At 39.6% G+C, this 25,057-nt stretch overlaps 1 protein-coding gene across 3 annotated transcripts in view; it reads right to left on the bottom strand.

Moving 5' to 3' along the window:
* The window catches only part of SRGAP1 (SLIT-ROBO Rho GTPase activating protein 1), a 303,543-nt gene that overhangs the window by 134,633 nt on the left and 143,853 nt on the right, over positions 1–25,057 (bottom strand). For all 3 annotated transcript variants that reach the window (XR_013401199.1, XM_015152203.3, XM_015152204.3), the window contains exons 2-3: positions 22,053–22,248; positions 15,831–15,993 (exon numbers count right to left, since the gene is read on the bottom strand). Coding sequence is in view for 2 of the 3 variants with exons in the window: in XM_015152203.3 (XP_015007689.1) it covers positions 15,831–15,993; positions 22,053–22,248 (359 nt within the window). In the remaining variant the exon portion in view is untranslated. The remainder of the gene's footprint in view (positions 1–15,830; positions 15,994–22,052; positions 22,249–25,057) is intronic.

Here is a 25,057-nt window from a genome sequence, read left to right as displayed (position 1 = left end):
ACAGGGGTACCAGTTGAAGATTTGTGTCTTACTCACTTTTGTGACTTTAGTAGCCACCACTGTGCCTATCACATAAAGGTTATCAATGGAGGTTTGTTGAATAAATAAAGAAATATAATGCCTATTCTGTTTTGGGAAAAGCTGATTTCAGTAAAGTTAGGTTTCAGAAAAAATAAAAAGGGAAGAGAAGTATAAGTTACTACGGATTTGTCATGACTTCTTCGGTAGAGTGATTAGATCTTGTTAAATAATAAAGGTTGATTATAATAGTAGACCTATGCAATCTCCATCTTTCGAGCTAAAGAGTTAAAACTTTTTTAAGAGACGGGGTCTTGCTCTGTCTCCTAGGCTGCAGTGCAGTGGTGCAATCATAGCTCACTGCAGCCTTGAACTCTTGGGCTCAAATGAGCCTCCTGCCTCCACCTCCCAAGTAGATGGGACTACAGATGTACACCACCATGCCCAGCTATTTTTTAATTTTTATTTTTGTAAAATGGGGGTCTTGCTATGTTGCCCAGGCTAGTGTGAACTCCCGGCCTCAAGTAATCCTCCCACCTTGGCTTCTCAAAGTGCAGGGATTACAGGTGTGAACCAATGTGCCCAGCTAAGATAAAACTTTTATGGACACGTTTGTTCAAGCCAGCACATTAGCCAATTATGGTTCTATGTGTTCATTTGAAACTGTTAACGTTTAAAAAGTAAAAGTAGTGCATGTGTTTATTTACTACTAATTATTGAACATTATTTTTTCTCAATCTAAATAGTTCATATATCCAGTGTCAAGATCTTTCCTTTTTTATAGGCTTCAAGGTCAATTATACAAAGTATTTAGTTGGCAAATTTTCTTGTTCCTATTTAACTGCTTCACTCACAATAATTTTTTTTTCTGCAGAAATTTAAAAGGTACTGAAATAAATCTGACAGCCATATTCGGTATCTCTTCTGCAAATGCATATTTTTAGGTTGATATATTCCAAGGTATCACAAGTGTTTCTTAATTCAAATATTTGCTATATGTGCAATCTCCCCCAATATGGCATTTCTTAAAGCTGCTGAAAATCTTTTAGAATCCCTACCATGTGGTATTAAACACAGTCTTCAACTGGTAAGAAAGTTGGCTAGCAACCAGAATACTGTTCTTAGGTGGCTTTAGAATTTGTTGATCTCAATTGCAGACACCTCAACATATGGTAGGAATGTTCTCTCCTCATCAGTGTCTTTCTTAAAGCAGCATCTTCTTTTTCAGATGAGAAGAATGAGTAAGGATTCAGTGTGTCTGTGCCTCTTTGAAAATGAACTTCTCTGAAAACGAACATGCCTGTATTCCCAGCACTTTGGGAGGCTGAGGCGGGCAGATCACGAGGTCAAAAGATCAAGACCGTCTTGGCCAACATGGTGGAACCCCGTCTCTACTAAAAATACAAAAATTAGCTGGGTGTGGTGGCACACGCCTGTAGTCCCAGCCACTCGGGAGGCTGAGGCAGGAGAATCGCTTGAACCCAGAAGGTGGAAGTTGCAGTGAGCCGAGACCGCGCCACCGCACTCCAGCCTGGTGACAGAGCGAGACTCTGTCTCAAACGAAAAAAAAAAAAAAAAGAATATGAATTTTATTAAGTGCTCATCTTTTATAAATAACTGAAATTGAATAAACCTGGTACTGAACAATATTTTTTAACTCCTTTTTCATGGGACATGAGGGACTGGGTGCCTTCTGACCGACCCTATGTTTGTTCATTGAATTTGGACTTGTAAACCCTAAGATGGGAAAACAAACCAAATTGGAATATTTCTTTAAAAAAAAACTAGGATGGAAGACTCAATCAATTTACATTAATGTTTCTCAGCTGGGGACAACTTTGCCCCCAGAGGACACCTGGCTTGTCTGAATCCATTTTTGGTTGTCACAACCTGTGAGGTGCTGCTAGCATTGAGTGGGTTGAGAGTCCCACAGCCATTTGAATTAATGTTCCCCCAAAAATAATATATCATTTTTCACTGGCTGCTTTCAATATATTTTTCTTTGTCTTTAGTTTTCAGTTTTATGATGATGTGTGTAGATATGGACTCCTTCAGGTTCATCTAGTTTGGTTTTGCTGAGCTTCTTCAATGTGTAGGTTTATGTCATTTGCCAAATTTGGGAAATTTTCTTGCAATTATTTTTCAATTAGTTTTATTTTTATGCCCCACACTCTTTCTCCTCTCCTTCAGGACCTCTGATGACACAAATGTTAGACATTTGGGTATCATTCCCAAAGTCCCCGAGGCTCTGTTCATTTTTTTAAAAATATTTTTTCTCTCTGTTGTTCAGACCAGGTTATATCTGTTAATCTACCTTCATATACACTGATTCTTCCCTCTGTTATCTCCGTTCTAACACTGAGTCTATCTAGTGAATTTTTGTTGTTGTTGTTTTAGTTATAGCATTTTTCAGTTCTCAAATTTCCATTTATACCTTTTATTTTTCTGCTGAAACTTCCTGGCTTTCCATTCATTTCAAGAGTATCTGCCCTTACTTCTTGGAACATTTTTTATCATGGTTGCTTTAAAAGTCTTTGTAGCCAGCCACAATGGCTCATGCCTGTAATCCCAGCACTTTAGGAGGCCAAGGCAGGCAGATTACTTGAGCCTAGGAATTCAAAACCAGCCTGGGCAACGTGGTAAAACCTCACTTCCAAAAAAATAACAAAAATTAGCTGGGCATGGTGGTGCACACCTGTAGTCCCAGCTACTTGGGAGGCTGAGGTGGGAGGATCACCTGAGCCTGGAGAGGTCAAGGCTACAGTGAGCCATGATTGAGCCACTGTACTCCAGCCTGGGTGACAGAATGAGACACTTCCTCTCTCCCTCCCTCACTCCCTCCCTTCCTTCTTTCCTTTCTTTCTCTTTCTCTCTCTCTCTCTCACACACACACATACACACACAGATCTTTGTTAGATAATTCAAACATCTGTGTCATCTCAGAATTTGATGTTTATCAATGTTTTTACTCATGGAAGTTGAAGTTTTCCTGGTTCTTTGTATGCTGAGTAATTTTGGATTGTATTCTAGATATTCTGCATATTATATTATGAAACTCCAAGTCTTGTTTAAACCATATACAGAATTCTGATAATTTTATTCCATCAGGAAATCAGTCTAGTTGGATTCAGAATACAAATTCTGACCAGTATCCTGTTGTTAATTGTTTCCAACATCTTTGCAGTGCTGTTCATACCTGTCCTGCAGATGCACCACAAAGTGGCTTCTCTGGAACTCACACAATGCTCCTATTCTATAGTTCAATTCTTGAAGTCTTTGGTAAGTTTCTGTCTAGGATAAGTCCCATTCATGTGTAGCTTAGGGATTCAGCAGTTCATAAAGAACTTTATGGTGTTGCTTTCTCAATCTTTACCCTTTCTGAAATCTCCCCAGTACTTTTTAGTTCCTAGGGCTCCCCTTTTCATTGCTCTAACTGGAAAGTTGGGGCTTCAGTTTTTCTAATCTACTAAACACTCGTTATGACTGTGTCCACATCTGAGGCCACGTGGCAGCAGGACAGACAGAAAATAAAACAACAGGTGGTTGCCCCACCCTCTTGGATCACAGCTCCTCTGATCAGGGAGGAAAGTTTCTCTATTTCAGAGTTGTAGGTAATTGTAGGCCTCTGTTGGTGTCACTGCTGCTGTTGCCATTTTGGGATTGTCTAGTGACTGGGGCATGAGGAAGTAGTGAGAAAAATGAAAAATTTTGATCATCTTTATTTTCCCTTTTCGGCTTTTTGTGTCACAGCTAACAGTTTCTCTTACAGCCCTCTATGTTTAAGTAAGTCCAATGTCTACTTTCAGGTTTCTAGCTGCCTTGCATTTAGGCTGGAGGATACTGAAGGAAAAGAAGTGGAAAACATAATGCCAATTTGATGGAATTTTAAAAATCTGGTCTTCTTCCCCAACCTACCTGCTGCTATTTAATTTTCAGTTTTTAAACTGCTACAGGTATTCAGTTTTTAAACATGCCTTCAGTGGGAAAGTCATGGTGGAGTATACTTAGTCTATTTACCCAAAACCTATGTATATCTTCTGATTTCATCTACCTTTTGGGGAGGGCACAGGTCTTTACCTAGGGCATCATTTAACTTTTGCTGTGGAACAAAACGTCCAAATTTAGTGGCTTTAAGCAACACTTTACTTAGCTCAGGATTCTGTGGGCCAGCTGGGAGATTCTTCTGTTCTGAGCTGGCTTGGCTGTGTTCTTTCTTGCATTTGCAATCAGCTGGGGTCAGCTGGCAATTGGATGATCTAAAATGTCCTCATTATATGTGTAATATTTGGCTGGCTGTCACTCAGGAGGTTTCAGTTGCCTCCCATGTAGTCTTGTGCCTCATCCAGCAAGCTAGCTGGGACTTGATAACATGTTACATGTCTAAAAGCATCAAAAGAGGGCAGGCCACAATGTGGAAGCACTTTTCAAGTATCTGCTTGCTTCACATTTACCATTGTCCCATTGACCAAAGCAAGTCATGTGGCCAAGCCCAAGCCACTGTGGGCAAGAAATACTTCAGGGAGTTGATAAAAGGAAAATGCTAACTTTGCACACAAGCTACCCAAACTAAGTGTGCATTCAGGAAAGTACACTACATATTTAAGATTGCTCTTCAGTTGCTTTTTAAAATGAGTAACAACTTGGTTGTATCTAGAATTTTGGAGTTGTAACTTTCCTTCAATTGTCCTTGGTTTTGCTCCATTGTTTTCTGACATTTAATATTATATATAATACCTAACGTGTTCTTTTTGAAAAGAGGATGCTTTTATGGAATGCTTGTAGAAGTCATGCAAGCTTGAGGCTTGAAAGTACTACGTGTGTGTGTCTTTTCAGCAAGTTTATTTGAAAACTCATATCCTATTTTCATATTGTGGTATTTTCTCAAGTGGGGATTCTTTTTCACATCATATTTCTTTTATTTTTAATTCTCAGTCCCTCCAGGGGTTGGTTGGAATCTTTTCTACTTTTCTCAAACCTTATTTTCCCAAAAGACCATTCTTTCTCCTCCTCTTGCTTATGAGATGTTATCACTTCTAACTTCACAAAGAAACAGGAATAGAGAATCCCGCATCCATAGCAGCTCTTCTCTCATCTCCAAATACAGTCTTTTGCCAGAGGCTAATCCCTCTGCCTGTCCTTTGGGTCCCATTACCTGCTCCCTTGGCAGAGTCTTGGGTCAATCAGTTACACTTGTTCTCTCCTAAAATGTCAAGCTTCCCTTTTTTTGGCTCCTTTTCCTCAACATATTATTTTTGGATTTTTTTAGAGACAGAGCGTCACTCTGTCGCCCAGGCCAGAGTGCAGTGGTGTATTCATTGCTTACTGTAGCGTTGAACTCCTGGGCTCAAGCAATCCTCCCTCCTCAGGCTCCTAAGTAGTTGGGGGAGTACAGGTGTACATCATCATGCCCGGCTAACTTTTAAATATTTTTTCTACAGAAATCATGTCTTGCTATGTTGCCCATGCTGGTCTTGAACTCCTGGTTTCAAGTGATCCTCCCGCCTTGGCCTCCCAAAGCACTGGGATTACAGGCATGAGCCACCAGGCCTGGCCCTCCTCAACATTTTAAACTAGTTCGTCCTAACATCCTGTTTTTTTCACACACACACCCCCCAAACAAACACAAACAACAACAACAACAAAAAACCTTTCTTGACCAATGTTCTTCTTCAAATACCTCCCTTATCTTTCCTCCTCTTTACAGGCAAATTTCTAGACAATACTGTCCACATTTGCTGTCCCAATTTGCTCGCTCAACATCTACCATTCTGCCCAGACTGCTCTTACAGAGATAATCAATGACCCTTTGCTGCTCAGTTCAGTGGACGTCATGGCCTTTGCATATTGACCACTCCCTCCTGGCATTTTCTTCACTTAGCTTTCTGGACACCTCACTCACCTGCGTTTCTTCTCACCTATCTGGCTGATCCTTCTCAGTCATTTTATGGGATATGTTTCTTCTTCTCATTCTTTAATTCCTAGTTTTTCTGTGAGTTTTTCCTTACTCTTCCCTCCTCACCCTATATGTTCTCCCTGGTTTATCTCAACTACTCCCAGGATTTTAATGACCTGCCAAAGGTGGAAGATTCTCAACTCTCTAGTCTTGATCTCGCTCCTGAAGTTCTTGGTCTGCTTATGGGGCTTCTCTACCCAGTTATCCACAGGCACACCCAAAAGTAAACACCATGTTTTCCACAATCCCTTTCCCATCACAGCCTCTGTGCCCCGAGCCTTCTCCTCTCATATGACACCTATCATCCTGACAACTGCCTAAGCCTGGGTGTCACCTCTGACTGCTCCCTCTACATCTCTCTCCTCTCCCACCCAGCCAATCAATTACCCAGGCCTACATTACATATTCTATCTCCAACACACCACTCGAATCCACCTGCTCCTCTGCTTCTACTGCCACAACCAAGGAAAAGCATCGTCATCTCTCATCTGGATTAGTTCTAAGAGCTGCAAACTGAGTCTTTCTGTCTTATTACCTTTCAATCCACTCTCCACACTCCAGGCACACTGAAAGTGAATCACGTCACTATCGTGTTTAAACCTGTGAATGGCTTTCCACTGTTCTTAGAATAAATTCGAACTCCTCAACATGGCCTTTAATTTCAACTCTTTCTTATTTCGCCAATCATCTCTCTTGCCATCTGCCCTCTCCCATTCTTTGATTCACCTACAAAGAACACCCTTGTCCTCCATGAAATCTCTCATGGCATGTGATTCTTCACACATGCTGTTTTTTCCTAGAAGAGTTTTCTGCTCCTTTCCCATCATTTCTCCAGCTAACTCTTAATAACTGATTCAAATTGCAGCTTTCCTGATCTCCAAGTCCTAAGAAGTAAGGGCCTTCTCTCCTTACTGTACAATTAACATGCTATTCTGTAATTAAGACTGTAATTGCCTGTACTGTCCCACTGTAAGATCCAAGGGGTAGGGAGAAGGCCTGTGGTGGTTACTGCTGTATCCCCAACATCTTGACAAATGCCTGAGACAAAGAAAGCCTCAAATAAGTACTTACTGAAGAATGAATGAATAAACTATAGCATATATTTAGAGGAACTATGTATTCTTCTCTGTTTATTCATACTTATCCCTGTAAGTATGTGCATAATTATCTCTCTAAGGAAGTCCATGCTTGCCTGGTATTGTCTTAAGAGTAAATGGGAGGCTGAGCTTGATTTTGACTGATAGTTCTTGAGTAATTTTTATATAGACTGGATTTCCAAATATCTCAAGGAATGATGAAAAAGAAGATAATCGTAAGAGCAATTTTCAGTTGGGGGAGTTAGGTGGGAAACTGTGCCATGGGAACCTTCCGGTGAATTTCATGGTGCCTATGGCTGATTAGAGCAAAGTGTGGTGCTTTTTAACACCATGGTCCCAGGGCTACCAATCTGTGACAGAACAGAGAGGATGCTCCAGCGATGACAGTCATCAGTCTCCTAGCTGACCTGTGAAGGTGGGTTGCTACTAGGACCCACTCTGGTTTCTTTCTCTTGGGAAGTAGGTTGTACATTATAGTGTTGCTTAAACCTAGCCTTGCTAATGCTGGGTCTTGCTGAAATGCCTTGAAACTTGTGTTATGTAAATGCCACTATCTTTGGTTTCTAATGCAGAAGTAAATCTTTATTCATTACTTATTCATTCAATAAATATTTACTGAGCACCTACTCTGTGCCAGTCATTGTTTCAGTGAACAACATGAAGGTCTCTTCCCTTAAGAACTTTCACTGGATTTGAGGGGAGACAGAAAGTCAACAAATAATTAAGTAAATATATAGTATGTCACAAAGGGGTAAGTGCTATAAAGAAGAATAAAGCTGGGGAAGGGAGGTAGGGATGTAGATTTTTGCTCTGAGTGTGGTGAGAGTCATTAGAAGATTTGTGCAAAGGAATGATGGGCTCTGCTTGAAGTTGAAATAATTATTCTAGTTTTTCCTATTTATGTATTTGATGGGTCATTTAACAGATAATTTGGGAAGTAAGGTGGTTGAAGCCCATGTAGAATCTGCTGTCTTAGTCAGAAGTCCTCTGATCTCATGTCTTCCTATTTTAACCATCTTAAGAGTGCATAATCCAAGTGTAATTTTCAACTGGACCCATAGAATAGGCAGATTCTCCATTAATAAACAGCATTTGGGGATGAATTATTTACTGGATAGAGTTTTCCCACTCCTTTACAGCAAACAAACACTGGTATACCTGGACCAAACCTTTTCCTTCAGATTTCAGTTTACAAAAAATAACTGTTTTATTGTGTGTTTTATTATACAACATGTTCATTGTGTGAAATCAGAAACTACAGATTAGCAAACAGAATAAAACAAAAGTAACTTAGAGATATCCATTTAAAACAATTTACCCTTCTAGATTTTAATTTTAGCTAAAAAGTAAGTTTTCAAGTGTTCCTTGACCACTTGTCTCAATGTAATTATGAGTTCAAGTACAGGCAGGCATTACTTAACAATAGAGACATATTCTAAGGAATGCATCATTAGGCGATTTCATTGTTGTGTGAACATCATAGAGTGTACTTACACAAACCCAGATGGTATAGTCTACTACACACCTGGTCTATATGGTATAATCCACTGCTCCAAGGCTACAAACCTGTATAGCTGTTATTGTCCTCAATGACAGTGCTCCCATAAGATTAGAATGGAGCTGCCCTACACAGGTGTATCATTTTTTATCTTGCACACTGTAATTGTATTGTAGCATTTCTGTGTTTAGATACTCAAATACTTACCATTGTGTTACAGTTGCCTTCAGTATTCAGTACTTCCTCTTGTTATATTAAAGTTAAAGCCAGGCCAATCACACATATCCTATTGTTACTAAATAATAAAGGCAACAATGTAACTCCAAGAACAGCAGCACCAATAATTGCTATTCAGAGAGCACTTATTATGTGCTTGCCATCCTGATAAGCAATTCAGAAATATAAATTAAAAATATGTTCTAAAATATTTCAGAAAATTACATCATTGCAAAAAATGATAGTTTAGTTTTGGCTTATTTCTTAAAAAAAAAAAAAAGAAAGAAAGCTAGTCATGGGGTTGATAAAACCCAAGAGAACCAGCTAGCAGTGTTAGTTTGAACTATTCTTATTTATCCAGGCCCTATCAATAATTAAGCTGCCCCTTGAGGCCACCGGAATACCATTTAATTCTTCTGCAACACTGCACTAAAATGCTTTGAAAAAGTTCTTCTTGTTATATTATTTACTACTGTTATATAAGTACACTAAATTATATGTGGTAGCTTACTGCTAATAAAATAGTCAATTAATTTTTCAGCGAATATATGACTTGTCTGTAAATGACAACCACGGCCATCATTATTCCAGAAAAGCAAATGGTAAGAATTTAATTCAAGACATGAAATTCTAACAAAATTCAAAGGCCACCCTCCAACTTGATAATTCTACTTCAAAGAATGTAGCATGAGAAAAAAAAAAATCATAGATTTAAATGTCCAACAACAGAAAACTAACATGGCCATGCACAAAGTAAAGTACTATGTAGTTGTGAGGTAGTCTATTTCCAGATGTGAGAAATACTAATAATTCTATATGAAAATGGCACCTTTCCAAGCCATATAGAATGAAATCTCAATTCTGTAAAATATATACGTACATATTTAAATATAGTATACACATATAAATATTGAAAAGATAGAGCCTAAAATTCAAAAGTAGGTAGTGTTAATATGGGTAATTATTATTTCTTTTTATATTTTTAGTGTTTTCTAAATGTCTACAATCCATATATATTTTTATATTCAAAGAGAAATAGGTTCTTTTTTCACATATATAGATTGATAGTTTTCAGATGCTTTTAACTTACGGGCCTTTTTTTAAAAAAAAAACAAGGTCAGAGCCTTAGAGATTTGTAGTCAAGTGGTATCTTTTATTAACTTCTACTAAAACATGTTTGAATATTAACTTATTTTAAATGGTGTATTTGAAACTACAGCATTTCTCCTTCATAAAATATCTTTGCTTTGTTTTTCACGTTGGGGTACTTAAATAGAATAGAGCTGTCTTTGATCAAAATAAAAAATAAGTATGAATCTTACTAGTAACCTCTCCTTTCTTTCAGATTAAGCCACACAATCAGCAATACCTCAAGTGAGCTAACTGAATTTCTGTGAGTCTGACTCTGACAACCTGTGGCACTTATGAGAAAGAGGGGTTATTCTCAGTGATTTGGGGCCAGTTTCTGCTGCTTTGAGTCCCTCCCTATAACTTGGATGACTGACAGATTTTGTGCCTCTTCCCAGAATATCATTCTTCAGTTTTTTCATAAGAAATGACTAGGACAAGAACCATAGTGTCCTATTTCTCAGAAGTTTCTGACCCTATGCATTGGGTGACATCTCTAATTACCACCAAGAAATACCAACAGAGTACATAGCAGCTATGAACTATCTAAGACATACGGGCAAAGACAAGAATACATGCTAGTCAGCCAGACGCTGCAATTTATACTCCTGAGCATTTTGTTTCCTTATCCCTGAAGTGTGGATATAATACCTGTTCACCGGGCAGCTGTGAGGATATGTGAGTTAATTTATGAAAATGCAGAGTACAGTGCTTGGCACACAGCTAAAACTCAGTAAGTGGCAGCTTACAAATATCATCATTATTGGTGAAGAAACAAAATGAATTATATTGTACATGTAATTATGCAAACCAAGGAAGGATAAAAACATATTAATGATTTTAAAACCATCTTTGGGGAAACGATAGACTTCCAGATAATTTAAAACCCATAGAGATAAACTAACATATTCAAATGCCACCATTTGATGGTATACCTCCAAACTACATACTTCTATTAACTTTCTTAAAATTGGTAAATAACACCTTGTGATTAGGTGCTTAAATAAAGTGATTATTGCAAGCTGGCTGTATAGCCTGTCCTGCAACTGTGACAGATGACATTAATTACATTTTTATGTGTAGCATAGGAACTGCACATTCTCTGGCTGCAGAACCAAACCAGATGCAGAGCACTCTGTTTCAGCTTGAGTAATGGAAAGAAGGAAGCAAAAGCTCATGACTGCAGAAGGCAAGGCTGGAGAACAGGGCAAGAGGCACATCAGCCCTGGTTCTTTGGGAAACAAGTGAGGGTTGAGAATGAAACAAGCCCTTGTGTAGCAGGAGCCTCTAAATTCTGACCTTCTCTTAAAATAGCTAAGCAGAACTTAAGAGGGTAAAAGCAGAGTACTCTCCTGTCTGTGTTTACATTGTCTCTATCTAGTAGAAGGTTTGGAATTAAATAACTCTTTTGTTGAATGAAGAAATCAAGCCTCAAAGGTAAGGCTCTCCACGTGAAATGGCTGTGGGGGATTTGAGAGGCACGGAGTCTTGGTCAGCTTGGGCATTCACCTGGATACTCCCTGATTTCCCACTAAATGTTCAAAGGTGAGGACAAAAATTTTAATTTAGCCACAAGCAATGCTGTTGTGAGGGCACTTATTACTGTTTGCTTACAAATATTGTTTGGAACTTCATAATAAGTAGAAAATAAAATTTATTCTCTGGAAGTGTTTTTCATATCATTGTGAAAACTATACTCTCCTTGGAATGAGGATACATTTGGTATAATATCTGGTATAATCTCATATTACATAATTATTCTGGTATATAGAATAAGTGCTTATACTATAGATAATAATAAAGATATTAGATGAAAGTTACCAGGACTTATTAAGTCCAGACACTAGGCTAAGTGGCTTTCCATATATAACTCATGAATCCTCTAAACGACTATCTGGAGTAGGTTACTATATCCACTTTATAGCTGCAGAAACTGAGGCTTATTTACAAATATTCCCAAGTCCACACAGCTCCCAACAGTGGCAAAGCCAAGATTCATATCCAGAATATCTGATTTCAGAACCTAAAAGCTTATTTTGACCAATAGGCTTCATTTAGAATTTTAAAGGCATAAATCTAAAATAATGAGTATTTGAATAGTTGAATATTGTTGTTTTTAAAATGCTTCACTTTTTTTTTTTAACCTGTTGAAAACTTTCAAGTTTAGGCAACTATGTCTATAACTGGTTTTGATGTAATTAAGATTTAAGTCTTGAAGTTGTTCCCTATAACTCTGCATGGAATTGAGTATTTCTACAAGTGTCTTCTTGATTATTATATCCATTTACACACAAAAAAATTCCTGAAATTACCTGCTCCACACTCCTTATCAGAGAGAATAATTTGGGTAACAGGATTTTTTGTCATTGAGGAAACTGTAAAAGATATGGCTGTTTAAGAGGCCAGAACTATCAGATACACAGTATTGATTTGGATCTCCATATAGACATGGGGATATTATTGAAACATGAGGACGTCTCAAAATCTTCTCCCAAGGAAAACAAGCATTATGCTCACTAATGACTCCACAGCAGTTCTAAAGGCTGCTTCAGATTCACGCTAATAATTTCTTTCCATTTTGATAGAAAATAGGCTTCTGACCTAGAACCATAACAATGGAAGAAGAGCTAAAAAAGAGGAAGATTGGTGATTAAAAACCATTTATGCCTAGTGTTCCACTATTGGAACACTAAGCATATGGGAGTAATTTGTATCTTACTGGTCAAGGTCATCGCCAAGTTCTAACTGTAAAAATTTAAAAAATTGCAACCTCAGGCATAAACGGGTACAAAAAAAAAAAAAAGGCAGAAAAGACTAGTCTTGCTTTCTAATCTAAAGGGACCTGGAATTCTTTGGACTTGGTAGATATAGATTCTGGCTTTTTATTCTTTCAGATGACAAATGTGTCCTAGGGGTTGATCTTACTCCTCTATAAACTCTGATCTCTCCTTTGTGCCCTTTGCCTCTCTTATTCTTTCCTCTTCCGGCAATAACACTGATGGGAAGGTGAGGTGCGTAGTGTGCTATACTCGCTCGAGGAAGGCAGAACTTCCCACCTGCAATTGTAATGACTTGTTACCCTTCCACGTGGTCAGCAATGTTTAGGAATGAAAAAGCTGTTCAGGAAGCATGGAGCATTCCCCCTACTAAATGCCAAAGTAACCAGGAATCCACTGTAAATAGGCAGTTTCCAAGGATGAAATTCTTTGAGAACCAGAAAGTCTGGATAAGAAGAGAACTTCTAGTAGCAAGCAAGCAGGCATATCTGTTTTTGTCTCTGTCTCTCTCTCTGCATGTGTGTGTGCGTGTGTGTGTGTGTGTGTGTGTGTGTGTGTGTGTGTGTGTCTACTGTGCATTCTCCAGGCCATTCCTCAAGAGCCAGCGACTCATTCCTCCAACTACTGGGAATACTGGCTGCTAGCTGCTGAAACTCACAGCTGATCCCTCTCTGGGAATTACCGTCCACCAATGGGAGCTGCCTCACTCCAAGATTACTTAATCCCTCCCCAAAACAAAGGCCAGGACTCCTTGCCTGGATATGAGATCACTCCAAAGGCCATGCCAGCCCCAGAGCACTCACAGGTACAGCCTCTCCCTCTGCCCAATTTTGCCTTTCTTGCTCCCTCAAGAATGGACAGCCTGCTCTTGAATCTCTGGAATGATCTCCCAAGATCACAAAGCAAGTATGCAGAAGGGCTGGAATTCAAATCCAAATCTGTTTGACTCTTAGCCCTAGGTTTCTATCCACTTTATCAAGCCCTTGACTTTGACTTACAAAATACACATCCTCACATTTTAGCAAGACATACAAAGTCCCTTCTTAATGACCATCCTTTGTAATTTCACATCCCATCACCCACTCCCATACAATCCCTGGTCCAATCATATGAAACTCTTTCCTTTCCTGGAACATGCTCATGTTCTCCTTTCCTGGAATAGCTCTTTGTCCTTCCGTTTGATGAATGCCTCCTTCTCCTACAAGTCTCACTTCAAGTGTTCCCCTAGCTGTGAAGAATTTCCTCATCCCCTAGGTAGAGTTAAGATCTCCAGCCTTCCAGTTCCGTTTAGCATGGTAACTGTTAATTACTGTAATGAGCTCCTTGCAGGCAGGGACATGTCTTTTAGCTCTGCTCCCCTAGCCAGGCATTTTAAAGATGCTTTGTTGAATGGATTAATAAATGAACTCAGTAGAGGTACTGGTCCTAGAGGCCCTGTCTCAATAAGAAGCATTATATAGTGCCATACAAATTTGGATAAATTGTGACCTCCTTGAGCACCAGGACTAGTTTTTCTTCATCTTTGCAGCCTTTTCAACACCTGTCATCATAGTCTCCTGCCCATAAGAGATGCTCAGAAAAACCTGCTGAACCAAATGAGGTCTCTGCATAAAGAGCTCATGTACAAGAAAATTATTTCACTTTCACGGCTCTGTCTAAATTACTTTTTAAAAACTCTACTATTTAAGACGCATAGGATATTTCTCTATCTGTTCTTAAATTATATGCTCCTTAGTTTCAATTTTCAAAGTTTCTCCTTCGTTTGAAATTTTTTTTTTTCTATTTAATGGAGCATAAGGTGACTTAGAGCTTGCTAAATTCCCTTTCTAGGTCAGAAATCAAATCTAATGTGGATACATCAAACATGACTAAGAAATTTTCCAGCTGGCCTGCTTAACACTATGTCTTTGTTTTAAGGAGACTCTTTGAAACATAAATATTAATCTACAGGGTGGTTTTTCTCCCCGCTACTTTCTGAAACTAATAATTACTTACTGAATAGAGGTACAGGTATAGGTACAGGCATTAACATTCCTAATACAAAGCTGAGGGGGTGGGGAAAACTCTCATCTTACAAGCATAAAAAATGAACGCTAGTTGTACTGGGCAAGTAGCTGCACTCTCTACACAGGAAACAGTCCCATTTTATTATTTGTGCTCAGCAAAAATGTCTACACAACAAAAAAACTGCTGAGAGTTGGCTGAGATTAGTAACAATGATAAGAAAACTTCAAAGCCCAGTTCTTGTTTTTTAATGGACTTGGGAAGGAGGAAGCTTGCTGGTGTGTAAGGGATGGAGTTTTCTGTGCCCTGTGAAATTTTCTTCATGTCGCTCTCTCACAGCCTCTGCTGCTGGTCTGGTGAGACTAAGAAAGACTGTGCTAGCATCTTCTCAAGAGAGTAGCACATGTAATAATCTTGTTCTTTACAAGTTTCTCACCATGTGTGAGCCCCAAACAAAGAATTCAAGGCATTTACCCTCTGGCCTGATTTTTCATGAGTACAGGTAGTCCGTTCCTGGGCAGAGGTGCAATTTGTAGGAACATCTTATTTCAAAATTTTTGCTCACATTGTTTAGCTCGTAGATTCACTGACTTACAACTCTATACGTATGCCCTATACCTAACTTTTTATTCTGTATTTTTAAAAGATTAATTCACCCAATTTAACTCTTTTTTTTTTTTTTTTGGGTTGGAGTCTCACTCTGCCACCCAGACTGGAGTGCAGTTGTGCGATCTCAGTTCACTGCAACCTCCGCCTCCTGGGTTCAAGCGATTCTCCTGCCTCAGCCTCCCAAGTAGCTGGGACTACAGGCATGCGCTACCAAGCCCAGCTAATTTTTGTGTTTTTAGTAGAGATGGGGTTTCATTATGTTGGCCAGGATGGTCTCAATCTCTTGACCTCGTGATCCACCCACCTCGGCCTCCCAAAATGCTGTGACTACAGGCATGAGCCACCGCGCCCAGCCTGATTTTTAATTCTTTATTCCATGTCTTTAAAACATCCATTCATCTAATTTTTAACCGTTTATTCTGTGTCTCTAAAGGATTCATTCACCTAATTTTTCAGACACCGTTCTCAGTCCTGGTTATAGGCAAGGCAGTTACCGGAAAGCACACTATGGCAGGATTTATGGAGTGTACCTTTTTAAACATCCTGGTAGAATCCTCACTTATCTGCATGAACCGCATAATCACATTGTTCAGATAGATGTCACTCAAGGTTGCATGGTCTTTGCTTTCTCTCCTTACTTGGTTCAGGAGCAAATACCAGCAGTTCACTGGAGACAACAGGTTCTGGTCTTTCCTAAGAAGTGAAGAAACACAGAATTACCATCCATTTCAAAGCTGTCCCAATCAGATGAGTGAAGTCACCAAGGCAAACTAAGGAGCCACAACAGATGGATACTGTCGCTGTGCTTCCTGCTCTGAGCATTTCTCAGACCGGGATACTTATCAGCCAGCAGAACAGCCTTCCAGCCTGTGGACGGCACAGAGCCAGCAATTGTCCAGGTTTGGAAGGAAAAACCTGGACCAAGAACACTGGTGAAAACCTATATTCCTGACAAGGACCATGGGACCCTAACATACACAGTGCTTAGGCAGGCCCTCAGCTTTACACACTCCATTGAATAAAGTGATTTACGTTTACATAAAAATGTATTGACTACTGTCTCAGACAGACTGTGGTTTTGCCACGGCATACAAAGTCTGCTTTGAATGTTCAGTCTGTTGCTGGAAAAGAAATTTGGCTAGTTATGCGTTGCATGGAACATAAATTCGAGGGTTATTTATTAATCCCCTGATACATAACCTCCAGTCTCCCAAAAACTGTTCCTGGGAATCAGAACTTTATTGCATTGTCTCAAGGCTCATGAAGAGAACCATGAAGTTTGCTGGCTTATGACTTGTCACATGTCCTGTTGAAACCCATTAAACTGTTTCAGATTCATAACTGCTCCTTGTTTTATTCTATAAAATAAAGCTAAAAGTTAATATAAACAGCAAAAGAAAACTGTTTAAAAATCTTAAAGAGTAACTCAACAAAAACAGTGAGCAACTGCGACGATACGGCTTAAGAAAAAGTACTTTTTAAAAAATGTTTGCGGCCGGGCGTGGTGGCTCACACCTGTAATCCTAACACTTTGGGAGGCCGAGGTGGGCGGACTGCCTAAGATTGGGAGTTCGAGACCAGCCTGGGCAACATGGCGAAACCCTGTCTCTACTAAAAATACAAAAATTAGCTGGGCGTGGTAGTGGGCACATGTAATCCCAGCTACTTGGGAGGCTGAAGCACAAGAATTGCTTGAACCTAGAAGGTGTAAGTTGCAGTGAGCCAAGATTGTGCCACTGCACTTCAGCCTGGGAGACACAGCAAAAGTCTGTCTCAAAAACAAAAAAAAAAAGAAAAGAAATTTTTTTGTTTATTTTTTCTTTAAAAAGTAACTGTAAAATGGCAAAATGGCAGAGAATCCTTATGCTAACACAGGAACAAAAGCACCCTTTAATCAGACATGTTATTCTCCTATTATTTATGATCATTTGTGACTCTGAATGTTAATTAAGTTAGGAAAGAAATGATGAAGTTGGGTCTTTCTGCCATGGCGTCTCTCAGATTCAGGATTTATTTATTTATTTATTTATTTATTGAGACGGAGTCTTGCTCCGTCGCCTAGGCTGGAGTACAGTGGCCGGATCTCAGCTCACTGCAAGCTCCGCCTCCCGGGTTTACGCCATTCTCCTGCCTCAGCCTCCCGAGTAGCTGGGACTACAGGCGCCCGCCATCTCGCCCGGCTAGTTTTTTGTATTTTTTAGTAGAGACGGGGTTTCACCGGGTTAGCCAGGATGGTCTCGATCTGCTGACCTCGTGATCCGCCCGTCTCGGCCTCCCAAAGTGCTGGGATTACAGGCTTGAGCCACCGCGCCCGGCCAGATTCAGGATTTAATATTGCCTTAAGTCAGTGCCCTCTCCAGAAGAAAATGAAAGCAGACAATGGAAGCAGGAATGCACACAGGGGAAGAAGGCCTGATTTAGGCTCCTAGCACTTGGCACCTGTGAGGGTAGCCTCCCATTCTCCCCACTGGCACACTGAAGAATTATGCCCTCTACCCTGCCATCTCCCTTTTTTCTTAACACCATCAGGCAAAGAGCAGTGGTTCTATAGCAGGTAATTGGAACTTTTCTATTGAGAGTTTCTATCTATTCAGCCCCATATAATAAGGTAAATGGTACCTTATTTCTATTAATCTTCATGTGGATCTTCTCTGCTGAAGTAACCCACACATACTTTCAGAACATTTCATGCTTCAGCGTATCCTCAGGGCCTTGCCCCATAGTAAGCATTAAATAAGTGTTATTTCACTCATTGCATAAACAATTATTATTGCCTTAGTAATAACAGCAGTAGCAGTAATATTGAAAACAATAACAGCTATCATTTACTGAGCACTTACTGTGAAAAGTAATACCCACATCAAGATCATGGCCTCCTGAGCTGCACTGTCTAGGTTCACCTGCAGGACTACCCCTTACTAGCTATGAGATCTTGGGCAAATGATCTTAACTGCTCTGTGCCTCAGTCACTTTGTAGAATGGGTAAAATAACAGTGCTTATAAGATTGTTCATGAGAATCACTGGAGTTAATATTATTTTAAAATGCTTATAATAATGCCGTGTATATATAGTAAGTGCTATATAAAGTCAGCTATTTTATCCAGAGGCTGGTATAGACTTTACAGATATCAACTCTACTTAATCCTTATTACTACCATTTGAGGCAGAGATTCTTTGTGTATCTTCTTTTTATTTATTTTTATTTTTTTAGATGGAGTTTCACTCTTGTTGTCTAGGCTGGACTGCAATGGCGTGATCTCGACTCACTGCAACCTTTTCCTCCTGGGTTCAAGCGATTCTCCTGGCTCAGCCTCCCAAGTAGCTGGGATTACAGGTGCCTGCCACCATGCCTGGCTAATTTTTGTATTTTTAGTAGAGACAGGGTTTCACCATGTTGGTCAGGCTGGTCTTGAACTACTGACCTCAGGTTATCCACCTACCTCAGCCTCCCAAAGTGCTGGGATTACAAATGTGAGCCACCACACCTGGCCCTTTGTATCTTTTCTATCAGTGAAAGAATGGAAGCTTAGCAAGGCATACTGATTTGATAAAGACTAAAGCTAGTGTCTGAGAGAGTCTTTTTTGAGTCCAGGGAAGCTGAACCAAGCCTTGGTCTTTCCACTATGCAGTGGCATCTTTAGGCCAAAGATTGTTCTACACAATAAGTGTCCCAAAACTGAGTAAGAACCAGACTCCAGAATATAGCTTAAATGATTGGTAATGATATCATGCTAAAGATGTAACATTTGTTTGGTGAAAAGGAGAAGGAATATCAAGTGCATATCCTGGGTTGGTTATCAGTCGTATCAAAGACTTTATCACGTTTCTTACTTAAGGGTCATAAAACCTCATTTTACAAGTTAGGACACCAAGGCTCAGAGAGGTTAAGTAACTTAACCAGAGTCACAAAGTGGAGCCAATATTCAAACCCAAACCTGGCTGACTTTTTTTCCAATCCTGTTTTATCCTTTTCACAGACATATTCATCTTATCTTCAGTCCCATATTCAATAATAAACTTACTCAAGTTAAAGAAAATTTCAAACTGCTTACCTTTTAAAGAAAACTACCAAATAAACCAGGAGAAACAAAAATGCGTCCATCTGCCATGGGGCCAGATAAGATACATGGACCCATCCGTATTTTCCCTTCACAGCCACCGATTACTAAATGCAAAACACAGAAGATACTCAAAAATATTCACTGAATGGGCTGTGCACGGTGGCTCACACCTGTCATCCTGGGACTTTGGGAGGCTGAGGCAGGCAGATCTCTTGAGGTCAGGAGTTCAAGACCAGCCTAGCCAACATGGCAAAACTCTGTCTCTAGTGAAAATACAAAAATTAGCCAGGCATGATGGTGGGCACCTATTGTAATCCCACTACTCGGGAGGATGAGGCAGAAGAATTGCTTGAACCTGGAAGGAGGAGGTTGCAGTGAGCCGAGATCGCACCACTGCACTCCAGCATGGGTGACAGAGCAAGACTCCATCTCAAAAAAAAAAAAAAAAAAAAAATTACTGAATAGATGAATGGGCTGTCTTCTTAATTACAACTGCTTTTAAAAAGAAACAGTTAAGTTACTATAAATGTGAATACAGTACTGGCTCCAGCCTCTGCTTCCCAGCCCCACTCTCTGTTAAGTACATATAACATTTGTTCACCCTGGGATCATCATTAAGATTTATTTTTATGCTGGACCAACAGTAAAGGTTACAGTCGAAAGACTGTGTGCGTGGGGGGAGAGAGAGAGAGAGGAGAGAGAAAGGGAGAGAAAGAAAAAGGAGAAGAGAGAAAAGAGAGGAGAGAGAGAAATAGAGAGAGAGAGAAAGAAAGAGAGAGGTATTTCTTATCCAGAATAGTTTTGTGTTTGCTTCTGCACAAGTATCCCAGGGATAGTTCCCATCCCATTTTTTTATGCAGGCTCCAAGGTCATGGAGAGGTGTAAAATGAATGGAACTGCAAAGCCAATGGTGAAAGAAAGGCATGCTTCTCCGCAGCCCCTTCCAAATAGGAGCCCAGGCTGAGCAGCCAGGTCTCCTTGTTGTGCCCCATGAAGGTGGGTAGAGGGTTTTCTGTTTAACCATTTCACTGAGATAGCAGCTCTTCTGGTTCTGGGATGCAATGCAATGGGGTTGGTGGGGAGGAAGCTCTTAGTTCCAAGTCTTTACTTGGCACAGACCTCCTCTTCTCTCCCCCTGTGAAATTAAAGGGTAGATACAACTGCCACTTAGGTTTTCAGTTCCCTCTTTTTTTGGCCCCTAGAAATTTATATTTAAAAGGATGTCCATTATATGTTGACCAACATTTCTGAGAGTTTTCAGATTTACATGTTTTTCAGATTATCTGGCCTGCTGTATTTACAGAAATGAAAGCCTGCACTGTCTTTTTTCTATCTCCTAAACAGGTCAACTTCTCTCTACCTGCAGTGTTCCTTCTCGTGCCCTCAGGAAAACGTCTGGATGGAAGGCCTGGCCAGGAAGATCCCCAGGCCCCCAGGACCTGCTCTGATTCACACCTGCAGCCATGTAGCTCACCGCCTCCCTACTCACTCCCACTGGACTACTTCTATTCTGCAAACCTGCTGTACATCCCTTAGCCGGGCGTGGTACATTCCCTGCCGGCCCCTTGCCCTTGATGGTTCCCTTGCCTGGAATATCCTCCTCTTCTCTCCTTTATTGACCAACTAGTCCTTCAGGTCTTTGCTTAGATGCCACTTCTTTAAGGACCTTCCCTTTCCCACCTCCAATGCAGAACAGATATCAACTGGGTCTGTCCAGGGTCTCCCCGGCCTTCCCCTGTTGGAGCACTTGAATATTTCACTGGAGTTATCTGCTTACTTGTCTTTCTTTGTTCTGGGATTTTTTTTTTTTTTTCTTTGACATGGAGTCTCACTCTGTTGCCCAGCCTGGAGTGCAGTGTTGCAATCTCAGTTCACTGCAACCTCTGCTGCCCGGGTTCAAGATATTCTCCTGCCTCAGCCTCCCGAGTGGCTGGCATTACAGATGCATGCCACTATGCCTGGCTAATTTTTGTATTTTTAGTACAGATGGGGTTTCACCATATTGGTCAGGCTGGTCTTGAACTCCTGACCTCAGGTGATCCACCTGCCTTGGCCTCCCAAAGTGCTGGGATTACAGGTATGAGCCACCCTGCCCAGCCCTGTCCCCAGGATTTAAATCATACGGTAAATTTCATTAGCAGAACATCTTATGTGTAATTTTTAAAGCAAATAAGTTATAATTAAACTTACTTGATGCTCATTCATAGCATTTTCCTTAAAACTTTTGTTTTAAATCAGTGTCAATTACAATGACCATAAACATGATGGGCAGGAAGGGGGGCACTAAACTCAAGCAATTCTTACTGCTTATTTTCATATAAATTCACAATAGAAAATCTGAGGTCTTTGCTTGAACAAAAAGCTACTTTAAATCTATCCTACCTATAGCAGATATCAACTCCCAGGTTTCTATAATCAAGAATTTTACAAACAGATACCCTCTCTTCTGGCATATAAAGTTATCCATAAATATATATGTATTAGAAAGACAAAACTGTCAACAGATTACACTAGTTTGAAATGATAAACTGATGCCCATAAATTACAAATGTAGAGGGCTGCTTTGATTTATGAGAATATGCTCTACAACCACTACTCAGACAAAAATAGGAAAATCAAAAATCCACAAAGGTGGCAAAGGCAGGATGGATATCACCCTTGGAAAGGTGAATTAGATTCAAGTCTCTTACTTGTATTGTTGATGATCCTTAGTGCTTCTCGTTTTTGCCATGAACCTTTCTGCTAATTTCTCTAGATTCCGGGAATATTCCGTCTCAATTTCAGCTTTTTTTCGGAAGAAATCTTGTAGGTCCTGGAGAAGCTGAACTCGCATCTCCGTTTGCTGCTCCAGGCATTTTTGTTGTTCTACCAGTTGAGCTCGAATTTCTGAGGAGAGAAGAGAAGCCACTGGATGGTTACATGAAAATTAATGAGGTGTGCTGGTATGTGCAAGATATAAGTCACAAAATATATATATATAATATATGTATATTTTAAATGTATTTATTTAGTTATTTTTGAGATAGGGGTCTCACTCTGTCACCCAGGCTGGAATGCAGTGGTGCAATCTCAGTTCACTGTAACCTCTGCGTCCTGGGTTCAAGCAATTCTCCTGCCTCAGCCTCCAGAATAGCTGAGACTACAGGCATGCATCACCAGGTAATCCACCCACCCTGGCCTCCCAAAGTGCTAGGATTACAGGCGTGAGTCACTGCGTCTGACCATGACTCCTAATTATTTATTTAGCTCTGTATTGGACCTTTGTTAGAATACTGTGTCCAGGTTGATTCTTTAAATAAGTTATCTGCTGACCCTTTAAAAGGACAAGAGGAGCCTCAGGAAAGAACGTAATAGATTAGAATAAATATATGGGTTACATTTGTAATGCCACAAACACACAAAGAGCCATGAGGGGAAAGAATGAAAGCCTTTCAGATAACAATTCATAACATCTTTGGGTAGCTGAAAACACTGTAATTTTTTCAACAGCACTCTATCTCAGCTATCCCTTTTGAGTCTGAATGGCAAAGAAATAAGCATCATTTCTTCCAGGCTCTGAACCACTACACGTTTGCCATTTGGCACATACAGAGACTGACATCTGGTAATTTTTATTTAGTGCATAATTTCTAGTTTGTAAAACACATAGCTTCAGGGCTTATAGGGATGCTGTGCCTAAAAATAACTTCTTTCTGTAGCCAAATAATCCATTCATGACAATGTAGTCCTCAGATTCCAGTTTATTATTCTGTTCACGACAAAAAGGCCTCTTCAGCTGGCCTTCACCTTTTACACATTGTTCAAAATAATACCCTTATCGACGTATTTAGTCCTCAAAGAATCTTCTGATAATTTTAATACGTTAGAAACTTGAAGGGTGGTCATTTGGTGATTCAGGGAAATCTCAAAAGCAAAAATGTGGCATGCAAAAATATCTGTAAACGACTGTAACAAAGAAACATGTGTGTTTTGGAAAATGAGATACAGTAACTAATAACTACAGACTTGTTTTTGTTCTAAAGACCTAAGGCTAAGCTCCAAAGACAAGAACATCACGCTGGAAAACTTCTTCATTTTGTCTTTCCCAGTGTCAGTACATTTCCCGAAAAGTGAAGGCTGAATCTAATTCAGTGGAGTTAGTAGAAATCAATGTCCAAATAATGTCTCTTTAAATTTCTTGCTATTCCTCTTAGATACAGAAGGCCAGTACTGATTATAAATATATATATGTATATATATGTGTGTGTGTATAATATATATACACATACATAAACTTGACCATGTTTAATCGAGTTCATTAACAGCAAGTTAATAGCAAGTTCATGAATAAGGTGGTCAAGTTCTGAATGGGGAGTCAGGAAATGTGCTTAATTTAAAAATAACTAGTAATAACTCAATGTTTACTATTCTATGCCCTAATGAAGTAAGTTTTAGTAGTATTTTCCATTTTACAAAGAATAATTGAAGTTTAAGGAGTATAAATACTTTATCTAAGCATTTCAGCCAGTAACTGGTACCCCTGGAGACTTTTGACCCTAACCTGTCAGTCTGACTAATCAAACACTTCCCCCATCCTTCTATCCATCAAACCTTTTTTTGGGCACCTATACTGTGCCAGGCTTGCATCCTGGCAAAGAAGAAACAATAACTAATGAAACAAGATCTCTGCCCTCAATAAGGTCAGGCTCCAGGCAGTGCTGTCTCTGGGGAGTCCTGGGGGAAGACAGGGAAGAATTTCTCAAGTGTCCTTGCGTGGTCTCTCCACCTCTAGATTGCAGGATTTTATTATAACTTCACAGACATGTGCTGAACACCAGAGTTGAACACATTATTACACGCTTTTAACTAGTCAATCAAAGTAAGTGTTTTCCAATACAGTAGTATAATCAGCATGTTTGCCAAACTTTGTCTTTCAAACTACAGAGTTCTTTTTGTTTCATGAAGAAAAAGAATATTTCAAGGGTGGGGGTGTTTCCCACCATTCAGGGATCCTAGTAAGTCTTTCAAGATGAATTAATTTTAGCACACCTTGCTGCACTAAGAGAAAGTAAATCAAACATCTTAGGCTGTCAACTAGTTTTCTGTTTTTTTGTTTTGTTTTGTTTTTTAGCTGCCTTAGTGCCAAGTAAGAAATAAAAGTACAAATCGCAAATCTCATCAGAAATACACAAAAATTATACAGGCTTTTTTCTTGGGTCTCATTTTTAAATATTCTCTTGCTTACTTCCATCAGGATTTAAGATCAACAACTAGGGAATCATGAGAATGAAGGATTTAACAATTAAAACCTCATCCTCGTTTTACAAAAATTAACTGTTACTTTGTGTCATCTGTAATTTTCCAATCAAAACAAGACACTCAGCATTCTCCACAACAGGAAACATGTAAGAGACAGAATCTAGAGCATCACTGCGAAAAAATCAACTCCAAAAAATGGAAGATAATCCATTCAACTACCTCTTCAATTTAGAGAAGTTTAGGACAAATAAGGAAAGGATCATAAGAAAGATCATTTTTAAAAACTCAACAGAAAACTACTACCATAAGAAACATCTCATTAGGGGCCAGGTGCAGTGGCTCACGCCTGTAATCCCAGCATTTTGGAAGGCCCAGGTGGGTGGATCTCTTGAGATCAGGAGTTCGAGACCAGCCAGGCTGACATGGTAAAACCCTGTCTCTACTAAAAATACAAAAA

This window comes from Macaca mulatta, chromosome 11 (assembly GCF_049350105.2).
Source record: "Macaca mulatta isolate MMU2019108-1 chromosome 11, T2T-MMU8v2.0, whole genome shotgun sequence".
NCBI lineage: Eukaryota > Metazoa > Chordata > Mammalia > Primates > Cercopithecidae > Macaca > Macaca mulatta.
The sequence above is the reverse complement of the archived record's forward strand: the minus strand, read 5'-3'. Positions and strand labels throughout refer to the sequence as shown.